At 41.5% G+C, this 18,471-nt stretch overlaps 1 protein-coding gene across 1 annotated transcript in view; it reads right to left on the reverse strand.

Moving 5' to 3' along the window:
- The window catches only part of PLXNC1 (plexin C1), a 69,735-nt gene extending 51,277 nt beyond the window's left edge, over positions 1-18,458 (reverse strand). Inside the window, exons 1-4 of the mRNA XM_009321358.1 lie at positions 18,198-18,458; positions 7,149-7,271; positions 5,639-5,773; positions 3,500-3,600 (exon numbers count right to left, since the gene is read on the reverse strand). Of these exons, the coding sequence (XP_009319633.1) occupies positions 3,500-3,600; positions 5,639-5,773; positions 7,149-7,271; positions 18,198-18,458 (620 nt within the window). The remainder of the gene's footprint in view (positions 1-3,499; positions 3,601-5,638; positions 5,774-7,148; positions 7,272-18,197) is intronic.
- Positions 18,459-18,471: the final 13 nt, after the last annotated feature.

Below are 18,471 nucleotides of genomic sequence, written 5' to 3' on the forward strand. Positions count from 1 at the left end.
CCGTCGGGCCATAGACCCGTTGACCACTCCCCTCTGGATGCGACCATCTAACCAATTCCTCCCCTGATGATGCAAAGCAACACACTTGTAATACTTGGCACTAAATGAGTGTATGCATTTCAGTGACACTAATCTTAAAATATTAAAAAAGAAAACTGTTTATAAACCTGAATATTTAAAACTGTCCTAAGACAAAGTTATTTGCCTTCTTAGACTGCCTCAGGAACACAAGCAGTGAACTTGTTTCCCTCATTTACAGTGAAGAATCTAAGAGTTTAATGGCAAAAAAAGTAATGCCACACAGGACCCAGGGTCATGCTTGTCTTCATGTCAGGAAATATGTGTCTTTTGTTGCTCTAAAAGCTGACCTTTAACACTCAAACAATGTGCTATGAAGAATGGTCATTTTGTAGGAAGCAGTCGCAAAGGGGGCAGTACAGCATCTGATGCCCCTCAGCATAAATTCTCACAATTGCCCTGCACAGGCCAAGCGTAACATGAATTCCACTCACCTAAAGATGAGATTCTTTTGTTATATCCCTATTTTTACACAATTGATATTGTTTGCAAGCACACTGGAATGACTATAACAGATAAATATTATTTGTGAACCACACGGTTCTGAAAATTAATATCCAGACTCAGACAACTATTAAGTCTGGCTTTCTTGGAAGGGTGGACTGGACCAGACTCTATACAAGTATGAAGTTATAAGGTATGAAACCCTAGGATCAGATTTCAGACATGCATAGATATATGTACAGAGAAAAGCAGTCTCGAGGGTTTTTTTAATCTTTCACAGCAAGCTAGTTCTTTATACTACTGAAGATTCCTCTTCACAATTGGAATCAAGTTCCTCTTATTTCATTATGATAACACAATACCTATGCATACCGGTTCATTCATATTAACTTAAGTCTCTGCTTCACTAATCTTGTATTAACTACAGATCCTACTGAGTTTGCCCCCTCTGCCTTGCTAAAGCATACTGATTTCCTCATGGAATGAGAATATGGTTTCAGAGAAAGTTTTGGCTTCCTTTTCCAAGGTACCAGCCCCTGAATGAAATCCACAGATGTCACACACACTGGCTAAATTCAAAAGCACGTCTGGTCATGTCAGATAACTAAGACATATTGTGTTATTTCCATATGGAAAATACATGCAAAACATCAGTGCCTTGTATTGGAATAATTTCAGCATACCGCAGGTAAATCTGATTCATCTATAGAAAATCTATGAACATTAAGAGAAATCACACAATGATATGACTAATTGTTTTGAATGATTGTAAGTGAAAAGGAGAACTTATGTATTTGTCCCTGTGGAAGAAAGAGTAGAAATAGGAACAGTAGAAACATTTTGTTTCGTTCTGTTTTCACTTGCAATAAGATGTGCAGATTTTTTCATCAAAATACTAGATTTGAGTTCACACTGCCTTTAAAATGAAGCACTGCTGATAAATTTTATTTTTAAAATGGAGTGCATATTTAATGTAAAATTTATTTCCCAGTAAGAGTATAAAACATATAATAGGTCTCAAAATTATTACGGAATATATTGCTTCAGTGGACATGTATGGACTTTGGTTAAAATACTGGCTAAAAACGTCTTCCTCTTTTTCTAAAGCCTCACTCAGAGCTCTCTCTTCACAAAACCAAACAGTTAATGATGCTAAGTTCTTAACAGTGAAAAATTATGTGGGTGTTGAACGGGAGTCATATTATAGTAGTTCATTTTTTCTCCAAAGGAGTAAATTATTTCTGTTTCAACCAGATGGAAACTTTTGGTGATTCCCCTCATAAACAGGGGATTTACTGACTAATAACTTATTATTATAAGGTAACTAAAAGCCTGAAAAGCTTAGCACTCTTACATATACAGTTCTAACAAGGTAGCAAAAGAGAGTTTGAAAAAAAACACAGAATAAACACCTACTCTCTTCTAATAACTGCCTTTGCAAACACAAAGTAGCAGGTCTTCAGCAAAATCACGTTAACATTGAAACAAACCAAAATGGGTAGTATTAACCTTCTAAAAGAAGGCTACTGTGGAATTCCTCAAAAATCAATCTTATAACCACTTTGTTTAATGTTTTAATCACTGATGAACTGGCACAAAAGAAGGTTTACATTGTAGACATCTGCTGATGATACAAAGTTGGGAACATTACCAGGCAGAGGAAGATGGGAATATCACACAGGAAAACTTGGATAACCTTGAAGTGGGATGACATTTCAAAGCATAGAGTACATGAACATGTACCTAGAGCAATAAAAATCTCACAAGCCATATGTGTTATAGACTGGAAACTCATCAGTTGGAAAGAAAACAAAGAAAGAGAAGGACCCGGGGGCATTATTTGATCGTGGATGATTGTGGCCCATCAATGTGATGCTGTCATGAAAAAGATGTTTGTGATCCCCGGACACACTAAGTAAGGTGCTTCCTGGACAGACTGATTAAACACCATTGAGCAAGGCACAGCTGAAATCTCTTCTGGAATACTGTGATAGTCCTGGTCATCCTTTTTTTAAAAGGATGCATAAACTTCACAGAAGGGCTACTGGAGTGGAGTTAAGAAAGAAGTGTCTTATATGAGAGGATCTTAGTGAAGTTAGCTGTTTTAGCACACCAAAATGAAAGTGAAAAAAAGAGACTGCTTCCAAAAAAACATTGAGGAGATAAGCATGAGGGAGGGGGGGAAACCTATTTAAGCCAAGGCGATGTGAGCACCAGAACAAATGAATATAACCTGTCCATGAACACACACGTGATGAAAATGAGCAGACAGATTTTAACCAGCAGAAGAATGAGACTCTCAGATAGCCACACAACCATGGCAGGGAGGACAAAAAGCCTATCTAAACTGAGGATGGTCCTTGATTAGTTTATGAGTAGGTTTACATGATGTCTTTGTTTGCAATCGCCAAGACTAGGCTTGATGACCCAGGAATTTCTCCAGTCCAGGCTAAAGATGTACGATAGCTTTCAAACCTGCTTCAAAGCAAGCCGCAAAACTAATGACTCAAATGTGAGGATGACGTGTTTAGAAAGAATTTCTCCTCTGGCCTAAACCAAAGGCGGTGGTTCCAAAGCAAGGAACTATGAATACTGAAGACAACTGAGCACGCTTTCTCCGTTCTCACATGCAAGATGCTCCCAGCTATTAAGATGCTTCAAGCACGAGTATACGATTTTATCCCTCAATCAATCTGGATAGCAAAAACATCTGTTCTAGAACCAAAATAATTTCTTCTTCTTAGCCCAACATATATTTTATGGGTAGATCTCAAAAATCTGAGGGTTAACATGGTCTTTAAAAGATGCAGAGCTCCCTTTCACATGACAATACAGTGTCTCACATTTATGGCCATGACTGATTCCATAAAAATGCAGTAGATAAAATCTTGATGCTGAATAGCCCCAAGCCAGTCAAAATGTACACTGACTAATAATGCATTGCTTTTATGTGAAAGTCTAAAATACCAAAAAATACCTTCGATTCAAAGAACACCACCCACAGTAGGGATCCTTTGCTGATAAGCATTCTTGCTCGGAAACATATCTACCGCAATTTGCAACGGGTATTCTTCTCACCTACAACCAAAGAATGCAATAACATACTGAATTAAAATAGCCTCCATAAACAGGGAAATTGAAGGTCACCATTAAAAATCTGACAGCAACCAAGCACGATCCCTTCGGGAAAGTTTCCTTATGGACTCCCCTCTGCCAGAAGACCTTTGGATAGAAAAATGCAGCCTATTTTACACACGCTGTATTTTGCCATCAGATGATGAAACGCCTCTGACAATGACAATTTGATTCTACTACTCAAAGGCCAGCATGGACAGATTAATGCAAGAAAGACTGATTAGCATAGTGAATTATAGATAACAATAGAAAGGAGGTATATTTTACAAATAATGCTCTGCTTAGCAGAACACCGTTTTCCTCTCATCAGAACTGAGATTTTTAAATGATTGATGAAGGTGCATCCAAAAATGCATGCGCAAAACAAAATGCATCTGTGTTTGCATCACCATGTCAGGTTACTGCATGTGCACACTAGAACAAACGCATGCAACTACTTAGCATGCATGAAAATGCCATTTCAATAAGTAAATGTAGATAATTGTGGCTATATTGTATGTAGCTATACTTGTACATTCAGCTCGAATATCCTAGCCAGCCATTTTCAGAAAAGGAAAGGAAAAGAAAAAGAGAAAGCTGATTACAAATACTGAATACAAATACACATAATGTTATTAATAACAATGTTAATAATAATCTTGGTAAGAAAAATATTCCTAATTCAAACAATTTTTTTACAAATTTGCAAGAATTAAAAGTTCCTATATTTTGTGAACAGAAACAAGGATACATGGCTTTCTGCAAAACTGTATTTACTGTTTTTTCCAGCCGTATCTTGTAAAATTCAATTTATCTGAAGGCGTGCGAGATAATCAGTTCAGAAACCAGCCAACATCATAGACTGCTAGCAAGTTAAAAAAGACAGTGTAGAAGCCTTATTTAAGCTCCAAGAGATGATGAGAGGCATGTATTCCTGAAAGCTGTTGTTCCTCTATAGCAACTTGCTCTTTTACCAAAGCTAAAGAAAATTCAGGTCTTTACTTTGAATGTCTACATATACTTTTAACTGAAATTTTGATTCCTTCTGCATTTGTGATAGATGGTTTATATCAGTCAGGAGTTCTCCTACAAACTTACCCACTCTCTCAGATGGCAGGCTAAAATGCTACACTCACTGCTGGAAAAGTGATTTTATTGTAAATGAAGGTAATCTGGGTGCTGGGTGAAATCCTGTCCAGCTAAGACGGACAGCCAGCCCTTATGTTTTCACTTCCCCGCTGCTGGCGAGACAAAGGAATTTGCTGAGCTGATGCTCAGTAGCCCTGCTGCAGGATGTGCTGCAACAACTGCACCAGCTCCTGGGAGCCGCTCTCTGCTTAACATGCAGCTCTGATGCGTTTGCTCACATGCAGTAGCTCCCAGTGACTGCTGAACTCCTTGGCCTCACTATGCATACACATTAATCACTTCTGATTGTGTTTTTGGTTTTTTGTTTCTTTGTGTTTTTTTTAAAGTCTATGCCTAACTGAAGACAATGAGAATTTTATCATCGATTTCAGCAGAACTAAGACTTCAAACCCACCTCGCAAATTAAGAGATTTCTCCACATTAGAAACTCCATAATTGACTAGCAAACCCTGGCCTACCAATACCTGGATTGCTAATTCAGAGGAACTCCGTCTCCAAAGAGTCTGCAAGTTTTGTTTGCTAACTCCAAGCTTGATTCTGCATGATGCCTCCAGGAAAAAGAGAAACAAAGACCCTCTCGACAGAATGACATAAAATAAGCATGGGATTAAGGGTGTTGCTGGACCATAGCAACAGTGGGCAGCACCATGACAGTAGAAGCTCTTCTGAGCTCTGCAGAAGTGCAGCCCAAACTTAGACAACATAACCAGATATTAGATGTAAAGTTGATAACTGCAGTTTGGATATTTAAGGTCTAACTCTGACCCAAACTGATGCTTCACTTATAAAGTAGCAGAAATCCGTAAAGCAGTAATTTACTTGAATTTATTGTTTAATTTAATATTGTGCTTACCTTATTGGCAGAGGACAGATAGATGTAGTTATTATCTACTGGGTCAAGTCGAAGTTTGGGGAAAATGGAGGTTTCTTCCTTAATTTCATACAAAACCTCTGGGCAATTAGATTCCATATCCTCATTAAGTACAGCCTAAAACACATGAAATTAAATTATTCACAAGTCTTTTTATTGATCAGTCAGCATTTTAAACAAAAGCCTAATTTCAGCTACATCAGAGCTTCTGAGATGATTTACTGTGCCCTGATTCAATTCACCTATTGCACTGGCTCTCACACTGCAGAAAGATGGGGGAAAAGACCATCAGAACAGAACTTTAACAAAATCCATGCCAGACACATTTTGCACTGAATCTGGCACTGGCTTAGTGCCACCAAGTATGTTCCTGATTGACACAGAAACTGAATGTGGAAGAGATGCCTATATCCCAAAGTCATAATGTGTTAAGTACTCCTATGAATGGAGAAGAAAGTATTAGCCTTCAGAAAAGGAAGTAACATCCAGACACCCATAATGTAAAAAGGAACCTACACAAGTTACTGACAACTGTCTTCAGGACAGAAGTTTCCTTGTGGCTTCAGTGAGTATACATCTGAGGTGGTATTTCTTTTTCTTACCTTGCTCAACTACAATTTTCAACCAGCCTTTGCACAGAATTCAAGAGAACCAGAGACCACAGAAACTTTCTTTTGCAAGTTAATAAGCACACCAACATTGATGTAAGGTTTTCCATAAACATGACTAACCAAGGGAGATATGTTCATGGTCTTCACTGTGCTAAGGAGACATGGAAGACTTCAATTTCATTTTTCATTATCAAAAACACAGTGAAATCAAACGGGCAAAAGCTTTTCAAGCTCTCTACTATATTCCTCTCCAACTGCCTGCTTAATAAAAACAAAAAAATAGAGTCATCCTTTGCAGTGTAGACAGGAAATGCACATTCTTGCAAAACCCAGAAAAAAATAAAAGCACAAAAGACATTTGACTGGATGGTTGAAAAGTTTGGTAATGAGATAAGATGACTTTCACTTCCAGGTGATTGATTTAAGTAGTGTAGGTCAACTATTCAGAAGCTAAGGCAAAATGAATCTTGACTTTTCTCTCTAACGGACAGCTATTCACATCACACAGATACACTTCCAAACAAACAAATATGCTTCCAAAATCTAACAATATTTAATATTTCTACCGGAAAATTAAAGCAAGGAAGGAAACAAAAGACAGAGTAACTGAGAACTCCACAGTCCATAAATTGGTACTGTGGGCATTAGCAGTTTAATGAAATGTTTCCATGAATTTTAAGCAGGGTACATAATTGCTTTTGAATGTAATCTTGCTCTCCAAGTAACAATACAGCAGTTACTTCACAAACAAATAAAAAAAAAAAATAGAGATTCATGGGATTATATCTGTTTATAATACAGTTCCTAAACCAGGAAACATTTACCCACTTGAACACAGCAGCAGCTGATGGAGAAGGAAAGAACTGCCACACTCAGCTTACCTTCAGTAACTGTCCATCATCTGTTCCCAAAAAGAGAACTATCTGATTCAAAACAACTGTGCCATAAACAGCCGCTAATCCAGAGTGAATCAAGGTAGGTAATTTCTTGATTGATCGTGCCTCCTGAAAATCAGATATAAGAGAAAGTTATTACAAAATCATTCACCTATACTGCAAAAAGTTAAGAAAAAGAAAAAGAAGAATCTCTGGAAAGATTCTCAGAGAACTCAACTTCAGACAATACTTTGGGTAACATTTTAATTCTGACACAATTTCAGAGCAACATATCATTGGAAATGGCACATGAAACATGAAACTACTTATTTTTTATACACCACAACTGGTCATGTCTGTGATAGAAATTACAGCTACTGCAGCTAAATCACTGACCTCAGTGGGACACAGACTTGGCCAAACACGCAGCAAGTTACCTTGCAACAGAATTTCTCTTTTTTGGGACATAATGTCCTGGGCTTATTCTGAATTGTCAGTTCTTCTCAATGAAGACACGCTTTGCCATCACCTGACTGCACGTACCACGAAGGCTACAGATACACTCAGCAATGACTTTTAAAGGCATGCAAATATTCTGGAGAAAGGAGGCGGGGGGGGGATGTGGGGGTGTGGGGGGTGTGCGTTAGAAAATGTGGAGCTTCATCCTCCCCTTTCTGGTTTCCTGTTTTACACTAAAGGAAGTTGAGAATTGCGTATAAATATAAAAATGAGATAAAGCAGCATAAAGTTCATGTCAGGGAGAACATAAATGTACCCGTGTGAACTTTAAAATCAACATGTTACCTACAATTCTCTGTCCAAGCCAAAGACAGTTAAGTGACAAACACATGTAAGCAGTTCATGAAAGAAAACATCGTGCAGGAAATCCCTGTAACGTGTGGAAGGAAAAACCAAACCAAATAATCCCGATTGTAGATGATCAAGTGCTGAAAGGAAGCCCTGATGTGTGAGAATAAGGTCATTCACCAGATGAGAGATGGTCTCTAGCCCAAACTCCCTACAAGCCCAGATATCTCCCCAGCAAGCAGTACCTCAGTTTTCCAGTCCCGTACTTGCTTTAAGTCAATCTTCATGGCAGATGCTGCCAAAGGTGTGATCCCACCTGCTCTTCAAACGGGTCCAACCCCAGCCAAGCTCCACCTCCCCTTCCCCTCTACTAGTATAATGCTTTCCAGTGAGGTTGGTTAACAAAATGAGGTGTGCCTAGAAAATGGTCTGTAAATCCATCTACCTACCTACCTACCTAAATTTTCATTTGAGTCATTCTCCTTATCACATGAACACGTGGCTGCACGGACACCAGTGCTGGCACAAAGGAGTGGCAGGCATGGAGAGGTGGGGGGAAGAGCTCAGGTAGGACCAGGTCCTTCGAAACAAGCCCAGTGGGTCAGCTTACAAAGCCCAGAATCTCAGTCTCAAGGACAGATTCCTAAACGCACAGAAACCCTCTGAGCGCAAGAACCTATTTCGTTTTAATGCACAAGACAAAGTGTAAGAATGGACCATTAAAACTGACATTTTGCCAAAACCAGCACAGCATTTCTCAAAGTTATGAAGCGAATCTGTAATGCAGTAACAGCTGAATTCAACTCTCTTGCATGCTAGGATGCTGGCTTAACCCCAAAGTCTTTCCACATAGAAATAAATTTTTTCTGAACTGCAATCCTAAGTCAATTAAAATATTTTTCAGTCATCTGAATTATTTTAATTAGCTTGCAAGAACAGCCACTTGGAGTAAAAGAAGACTTGATTAACTTTCATATTTAAAGATTTGTTTTTCATGCAGCAGGAAGAAGACACAGGAACTGTCATGTACTGGCACAGAACTTCAGTAAAACCCACATAGGCATGAGACTCCACTACCATGGAGGTCTGTTTTAGATGGCGGGGAAGTGATTGCAAGCATATTAAGGTAGAAAAAGTTAACTCGGTGTTTTTTATTGGATCAGAAGGTAACAAAACTCCAGCGCTGGTGCACACAATGAGCCTGTATTTAGGCTAAAGAGTGAGGAGGTGAAGCTTCCAGGCTTTCATTTCCACCAGAATTAGGATTTTTTTTTTTCTGCAGTGCACCATATAGTAGTGTAAGGAAAACAAACCACCCTAGGGTCCTCGCAGACTCTGTACAATAAGATCAAAGAAGTGGGGAGGACTCACCCAGTCCCTGAAAAGCTTTGCTGCCAGATTTTATTTTGACCCACATACTAATAAAATAACTAGTGTCATATCAGTGCGTCCTCCTCATCTGACTGAAGAACCAATACTGACAAGTGTGGAAGCCTCCTCCCCTCGCTCTGCTTGCTAGAGGGAGGGTCAATGTGACATTGAGCTAATACAGATAAGAAGAGAGGGAATTTAGACAGTGGGCAGTCACAACAAAAATTGCCTTCTCTCTTTTGCAACCTACTTCTCCGACTTGCCCGTTCCCTCCAGGGTGCAGCTGCTGCTTTCACCCTTCTGTCATTCATTTTCCACGTGCATTTATTTTTTTAACAAGCTCTTTTACCTCTTCCACTGTGACTAATGGGGTTACAGCACTGTAGGGCCTTCCCAAGCTTTTTCTTTCACAGCTAAGTCCATCCTTAGAATGCATTTACAGTCTAAACTTCCTTTATACTTGAAGAGTCACTCATGTCCACGATCATCTATCTGTCTATCCTGTAACATTTTCAGGCTCATACAAAAACAAGAAAAGCACAAGAAAAGACAATACTGCTCTAGAAGACCTTTCTTCGTTTAATTCTTCAGTTTCACCCTCTGTTCTATTCTATAGTCCCCCAAAATCTTCACATGCACAGGTAAGCCTAGAGATCTCCTGAATTAACTTACATTTTGCTTTTAAGTTCACCCCCCCTGTGCTGTTCAATTATTGCCATGAAAGGTATTTATACTCATTTTCTATTTTGCACCTCATTTTCAGATTTATGTCCATATGATTCCAGCTGCAGCAACCATATTCACACTTCTACTTTCCGTCTTCATTTCCTCCTGATTATTTTACATTGCATGCCTCAGAGGGAAGGGCAGCATTTTTAGCTCATGCAGCACTCAACATATTGCAGCTGGCCAGAAAGTAAAAATAAAGGGTTTGAGCATCAAAGTGAATGAACAGATGCAGCTATACAAAAGGACACAAGACTTGTGAGCAGCGTATAGTAATAGTCCTGCACCAATTTTATTATATCAGAAGGTAACAAACTTAAATATTGGTGCAGCGAGCCTTTATTAGGGCTAAGGAATGAAGAGATGAACTGTTCCAAAATTTTATTTCCACGAGGTTTTTTAATTTGTACACTGCATACCAATGCTAGGTGGACAAACCATCCCAGGGGAGCAGACTGCAAAAAATCAGGGAGGATGACCAGGAAATGAGACCAGGTCTTCACAGAGACCTTGCAGAGGCAAGATCCTGAGCCTCACGATGCGAGGCAGGAGGGATAGTCAGAGGCTACGCTTGAGCAAGAGGTTGACGGAGACTCCTGAGATGGGGGAGGCTAGAAATTTATGACTTCTTGCAGCAGCAGAAACACTCCTTCTCTGCCCTTAGATTTGAGTTTACAGAATTGATAAAGTGTCCTAATAAGCTATGAGGGAGAGCAAGCTCCATTAAGGAAGGTTTTGAAACCAACTGAGCTTGAACAGAGCATTAGCAGAAAGCAAGAGGAAGTGGTGGGTGACTGTGGCTGGAGATTCCCTCCTGTGAAGGATAAAGGCACGCAACTGCTAAATCGTCATGCTGTTAGAACAAGTTTCTTTTTTTTTTTTAGGGGCCCTGATCCATTACATTGCAGAGAGACTGCCAATGATTTTCCATTCCTTGGACCACTACCCATTGCTGCACATCCACGTAGACACCAAAGATGTTGCCTAGTGTAGACCAGGACCAGGGAGCTCCGGGGGCAAAGTGAAGGAGATGGGACCCCAGGCTTTGTTAACCCTATAGGGTCAGTGAAGGATGATGCTCTTCTGGATTTGCTACTCACAAACAAGGAAGAACTGACTGGAGATGTGATAATCAATGGCAGCCTTCACTGTAGTAACTACAAAATAACTTGAGTTAAGGATCCTGAGGGTGGTGAGAAAAGAACAGCAGAGTACAGAGCTGGAGACCAGGCTTCAGCTTGTTCAGGGAACTGGTTAGTGGGATCCCCTGAGAGGCAGCTTTGAAGGGAAATGGAGCTCAGGAAAGCTAGTAGGTCTTTCAGGACAACCTCCTCCAAGCACAAAACTCAGGAAAACAAGCAGACATAACAGGAGATGGCCCCTAGCTAAGCAGGGAAGTAATGATTGAATGACAATGCAGAAAAACAGTACAGGGGAGGTGGAAGCAGGAACAAGCAACTAAGGAGGAACTGCCTGGACATGTAGGGATGGCATTAGGAAAGCCCAAGTTCACCTGGTGTTGAAACTGGCAAGGGATGTTATGGGCAACAAGAAGAGCTTCTACCACCACATGAGCAATAAAAGAATAAACAATGAAAATGTGTGCCAGCTGCTGAATAGGTGAGGTGATTTACTGACAGTGGATGCAGATAAGGCTCTGACTTTACCGGCAAGGTCTTGCGGTCTTTTGTACCTACAGAGTTCAAGGAGGAGAGAAACTACCAGTACTGGAAGAGGATTAAGCCAGGGATCCCTTAAGAAATCTCAGCTTATAGAAGGCCCAGGGGAACCAGATGGGATCTGTAGGAAGATGCTGAGAGACTGTCTGGTGACACTGTGAGGCAATTCTCTCATATTTCAAAAGTTGCGGAGATCAGGGAAAGTCTCCAACAACAGAATAAAGGCAAATACTGCACCCATCTTCAAAAAAAGACAAGAAGGATGACCTGGGGAACTACACATTGGTCAGTCTCACTTTTTCCCTGGGAAAATCATGGGGCAAATCCTCCTTGAAGGCATTTCTAGGCACCAGAAGAAGAAGAAAAAAGTGACTGGGAAAAGCTAGCATGGATTCATCAAGGATAAATCATGCCTGACCAACCTGATTGCCTTCTGTGATGAAATGACTCGATTTGTGGAAGAGGAGAGAACAGTGGATGTCATTTACTTTGACTTTAGCAAGGCTCTTGACACCATTTCCCACAGCATCCTTGTATCCAAGTTGGGATGTTACAGTTTAGACAGGGGGACTACTGGATGGGTGGAAAAACTGGATGGATCATCAGGCTCAAAGGGTATTGGTTAATGGTTTTTACTCTACCTAGACGCTGGTTACAGGTGGAGTTCCCCAGGGAACCTATCCTGGGACATGTCCTGCTGGACAAGACACTGGAGGAAGACACTGAAAGCTTCTAGGTTAAGCTTGCAGATGACATCAAAATGAGTTGTCATGCTTGAGTGCAGGGCTGCCATTCACAGCGACCTAGATAGGCTGTAGGAATAGGCCAACAGGAACCCCAAGAAACTCAGCAAGGACAAATGCAAAGTCCTGCACCTGGGATGGACTAACCCCCTGTGACAGTACAGACTGGAGAGCACTGAAAAGGACACAGGGTCCTGGAGGGCAGTAGGCTAAATGGTGTATCCAGGCAGCAGTGAAGAGTAACAGCATCCTGGGCTATATCAACAGGAGCATAGCCAGATCGAGCGAGGAAAGTGATTATTCTCATTTACCTGGCACATCTTCAATTGTGTCTAGGATACTGTGCTCAGTTCTGGGACCCTCAGTACAGCATTGATCTTGATAAATCAGAGTGAGTTCAGTAGTGGGCCACTGTGATGGTCAGAGTGTGGAGCACCTGCCCTATGAGGACAGGCTGAGGGAACTGGGCTGGTTCAGCCTACAGAAAAGACAGTTTCAGATGGACCAGAGAAACAGAGCCAGGCTCTTGACTGAGGTGTATGCAGGACAACATGAGATAATGACACAAACTGAAACAGGGGAGGTTTCTAGTGGACAGGATATTAAAAAACATCACTATGAGGACAATTAAGCAGAACAGGTTGTCCACAGAGGTTGTGCAGTCTCCATCCCTGGGGGTTTCAAGATCTGACAGGACAAAGCCCAGAGCAACCTTGTCTGATCTCAGAGCTGACCCTGCTGTGAGCAGGGGGCTGGACTGGAGACCTCCTCTGAGGTTCCTTCCAACCTGAACAATTCTGTGATCCCAAGGAAGAGAATCCTTCATTCAAGAGCCCCCAGGCTCTCAAAAGGTTGTGCTAAGAACACCTGGTGAAGCCAGATGACTAAAAGCAACTCTTCTTCTTACTGACAATGTGAGAGTTTATAAGTCTCCTATGGCTTATTTCCCACAGCTAACAGGGATGAACTGAAAATTCATTGTAACTGGACAGAAATACTCTAGAAACGTTAACTCTAGAAATCTGTCAAAGATCAGATGAAATACTAGCAGTCTGGTAACACACAGGAGATGACTTTATTACTAGAAAATTATTACAGGATCAATTTTGATACCAAATGATATTAGAAGTCTGTAATTCTTTCCTTAAATAAAAGACTACGAATCATTTTGGAATGAGTTACCACACAAATTCAAATGTGATTCCTGCAAATTAATGGCTGTGATTAAACTGATGTGACTCTGTTGACTTTAAAATCTCCTTTCAGTAGAGCTTATACCAGCTAAGATTTGTCCTAGGATTCCAAACTATGCTTGACAAATTAAGGGGCATATACCAACCCACATATTTATCACCCACTGAAAAATGCAAAAATTCGAAGAACAGACTGTTATATATCTTTACTTGCATTAAATAGGAGATGAAAAGAGAAGACAGCTTAGCATTCAGTAGCTATCACAGCTACTTAGCCTTTGCACATCATAAAATAAACACCATAATATAAACTACAGCAACTTCTCTGTCTTACACGTATATGCCTAACACTTTTTGGAATTTTCTCCCTGAAAAGTTGTAGAATCATTTTCTTCTCAGGCAACTTTTTTTAACGGCAAAACTAATTTCCAGATTTGTCGTTGAGGTTAGGTAACATCCTACAACTCTGTCCTGTTTATGTTCTCTACTTTGAGCACTTCTCCTACTCATCTGCTTGTCTGTGATCCACAAGGTCCTGGGATCTCTGGGAGAGGTCTGAGATTCTAGTAGCTCCTGTTCAGCCATGGAACAACAGAAGGAAAGGCCTTCTTAAAGCTCACTAGCTACTGGAGCAAGTTTGTGACAAATTCCAACATTCCCCCTATGTACTGGCTAAGGAGCTTCGATTTCATAATTGTGATCCACCAAAAATGTTTGTTAGTGCTCAGTCAGGTTTCTGAAAAGAAACGGAGAATGAGATTTGGCAAATTCACATTTATTAACTAAGGAAATTGTGAAGAAGATGCGCTTACGTACATGCAGGTTATGCTAGCGAGTCCATTAACGCATACATCTCAACAGTGCATACAAGTGGATATAATCAAAACTAAGAGACGTCTGGATCAGAGGAAAACAAGCTGAATATAAAACTGCAAAATGTTTTCAGAGTAGTTTCATCTAAGACACCCCTTGCCTCTTGCTAGTTACGGATCATGCCTCTGGGAATCCAGTATTATGTATGTCCAGAATAAACACATCCAACCAGGACAAAACGTTTGGTGCACACTACTGCACAAAACGAAAACAGAACTAGCTAGTTCTCGTAAGCAGCAATTCCACAGAATCTGTAGCAGTCACCTACTTTTTGTTAAAGTTGGTAAGCAAGGGTCTTAAAAATTTTCAATGGCAGACTCAAATGCAGCATTAAAACTTAATGCAAATGTCAACTTTGGCCTAAGTAGCAATGTGAGGCTGAAGAGATTACACACCTACAATGAGTTCCTACAGGATGAGGAGCAATTTGGTTCCAATCCAGTGAAGTACTCAAGTTCATGTTTAACTTTAAAGGCATGGGCAGTTCCCCTGAAGATGATGGAACTACTTATATGCCTAATGTTAAATATACCCTTAAGTGCTTTACTGGGTTAGGGCCAGAAAGTTCAGTACCTTACAGGAATGAGTTCAGAGCAGAACATGCAGCAGTAGCAGAGCAGGGAATTCAGGACCACAAATACCTCGGGCTAAGTCCCCCTTGCAGTGTACTACTGAGAAGCACAGTGCCAATACCGTGCAAATACAAGCAGCTGTGTGAGTGCAGACAGGTAAGAGGATGTCTTACCTAAAGGTAATCAGAGTAATTACAGAAATCTGAAGAATGACAAGATCAGAAGGAAAACAAACTGCCACTACTCCCTAATGTATACTCTAACTATAAATTGTATTCCTGCAGTGGAAAAAAACCCGTGTTTTCCATTCCTACATAAACTGACAGTCTGTGGCCGTGATCATGATCAGTGTACCTCACATCACGCCTGAGCTCCAGAGTTCAAGTGTACCCAGCAAAGAAGACTGAGACCCGCAGCACCCTACAACACACGGCATCTGAACGCAGAAGTCAGGCTGACATTCAGCATGGTCCACCTGCCACAAACACCGTACATGTCTTGCACTCCAGGCAATCATAACGCTGCAACACATTCATTTGCTCAGTACCAACACTGTCTTTAAAAGACTGGGCTTTAAAGCACACGTTAAGTATTGTTGCTTGCTGCCATTCCTACACGTTGTACTACAACGTACTCATGATGGCTCCACGTATGAGGCACTCCTTTCTGGCCAGAGCCACTGCTAGCTATTGCACACACTTCTACAAGCTGCGCATTGATGGACACGCTGCACACCATCTTCCTGCCAGTTCTGAAGCCCACATGCTTCTGAGTCCAAGAAGAGCATGTTCCATGTTTGCAGGGACTCCCATGATTTGGTGAGAGACAGCAGAAGGATCTGGACTAAAACAACCCAGAAGCAGCAGCATATGGGCTTGTCATCTCCAAACTTACTCTGCAATAGCCTAGCCTAACCTTCTGTAGTATAAAAAACATATTAAAGCTGAACTACATGCATTTATTGCTATGTTTATACACCATAAGCTCATATAATTAGCTTAAAAAGGGAGCATAATTAGCCATGTAATGTTATAGGTCATATTACTACACAACACTCAGATGTCCTGCTATCTCACAAAATACTAAAATACCACTTTCCTATCAGTGGTAAACTGTACTTATTGTTGTGCCAAAATATCATGATTAATAACATCACATAATGTGTTTGCTCAACATATAATGTTAAGCAAACAATCCTTTTAATAATTTTTAAAGTTGGGATTCTTCAGCATTGTAGCCAAATATAACCTGCATTTCCAGGAGGGACGAGCCTTTTGGGACATGAAAGTAGCTTTAGAGTCAGAGGAGTCTATCTGAATCAGATCAATCCTTAAACATGTGGATCATTGATTTTTCATATTCAGGCACTGGGAAGCAATGGGGACAGGGGATTGAGAGGAACACCAGTCAGACAGAAATACCTGCCTCACCTTACGTGCACTATCTTACTCTATGCAATCCATGAGACTCTTCTGGAATTTCTAGCATGGGGCTTTGCAAAGTGTTTATAAAGGATCTGCTGCCCAGGGAGGCTTCTTTTTTTTTTGCTTTGCAGGCTCAGAAAGCACCGCGCAAAGAAACCCCATGAGTAATTACGAACAAGGAATACAAATTAAAAATCCAACTAGCAAATAGGTATTTTGGGATGAGGATGAGACTTCAAATTCATTCAGCGAGTTTGTCTTGTGAGAGCACAGAAATCATGCAGTAGGCTATAAACTGGCACTGGAAATGAAAGGATTGGCTCCAGCTCTGTTGTGAGTGTCACTATTTACTTCAGCAGTTGTTTCACGCACATATGGGGTTCTCATTCATAACTATGTCCTCTAACACTGGCAATAGTCTCGCAACTCAGTAGGGAGATGAGCAGACTGAATCACACGTGCCCTCCGGTAGTTTGTACTTGGAAGAATCTCGGCACTGCGCTCTGCTATGGGCTAGATTTGGGAAGCCAAGGTGCGACAGTAAATCTACCGCACTTCTTTCAAGGAGTTTCCAACAAACTCCCATTGTAACACAGCAAGGATTCAGGGGTTAAGCTGCAAAGTTGCTGGATGGTGGGGAAGCTGCAAAAGGCCAGGGCTTGCTTTATGATGGCTTGCTTGATCCCCTGCGGTTGTCCCTGACACTTTTCAGTGCTGTTCCTTTTGCCACAGCTCTGAAAAGACTTCAGAGTGTGACTTAAAAGCATGGACAGGCCTTGCAAAAGCACCTTTTTCTCCTGAATTACATTTTTAGCTTATTGAATTTCATTTTTAGTTCATTTCTTTACTAGCTACCAAGGCCACAGCAAAGCCAGTAGCCTTGCCCACCCTGCCCTCCATGTGCACAGCTCACCGTCAAAAGGAGGAAGGAGCTGAAGAGAGAGTGTTAGAGAAGTAGGTGACCAGGGGATCTCCATGGGATACCACTGCCTGTGAAAACGTAACCACTGCAACAACAAAGACGTATCGCCTATTACTGTCTGCTGTGCATATGGGTTTGCGGGGGTGGCTGTGAGCCCTCTCGAGCAAGGCCAATCCTGGGAGGTTTGGGAAACACCTACCCCAAACGAGCAACCACAAATAACTAGTGAGCAATGGGGACAACAACGCACACAGCCCAGTGCACAGGGGTCAATTTGATGGGCTTTTTTTCATTTCTGATGTAGCTGCAATGACATGAGATATGAATGCACAGAATAAGGTAGGAGATGCTTTATCTAGGCTGTACAGAAGATAGAATGAGGTATGACTAATCCTTGACAGAAAAGGGCGCACTGAGTGAGGAGCCCGAGACTCCGGCCTGACCCAGGATGCCCTCAGGTGTTCCCTCAGACATGTCTTTCATGAGATGTAGGTGGGAAGGACACTCCAGGATCTGGTAAGGGATCAGGTTTTTAGAAACAGAAAGTGCTGGAGAAATCATTAGGGCTGACGGACCCAGGGCTCATGCGCAAAGCCTGGCACAGCTCTGAAGTTCCCCACGAACTTCATGTGCCTTCAGGTCAGGGACACCCCACAAGTCATGCACAGCGACACCAGCCACAACAACAACAGTGACAACAACAGCGTGCAGGAGGAAAGCTTAGCAAAACAATGCCCAGACTTACACAGCTCTTCCCGTTCATGATGAAGTGCGTGGACGCACAGGCTTGCTCCTTCACCTCCTCCATCCCGAAGATGCAGACAGCAGAGGTGTTCCAGGCCTTGGTGCCACGGCTGTGGCGGAAAACACCCACCCACCAGCCCCGCTTGCCCTGGCGGACAAGGCTGGAGGAAACGATGAGGCTCCTGCACCCGCAATCCAAATACACGTGCCCTTGCAAAGTAAGGCCACCCTCTGAGGGGCGCAGCTGGCGCAGGACAGCCATACTCGGGGGCTCC

The sequence above is a fragment of the Pygoscelis adeliae genome, unplaced genomic scaffold (genome assembly GCF_000699105.1).
Source record: "Pygoscelis adeliae isolate BGI_AS28 unplaced genomic scaffold, ASM69910v1 Scaffold232, whole genome shotgun sequence".
Lineage (NCBI taxonomy): Eukaryota > Metazoa > Chordata > Aves > Sphenisciformes > Spheniscidae > Pygoscelis > Pygoscelis adeliae.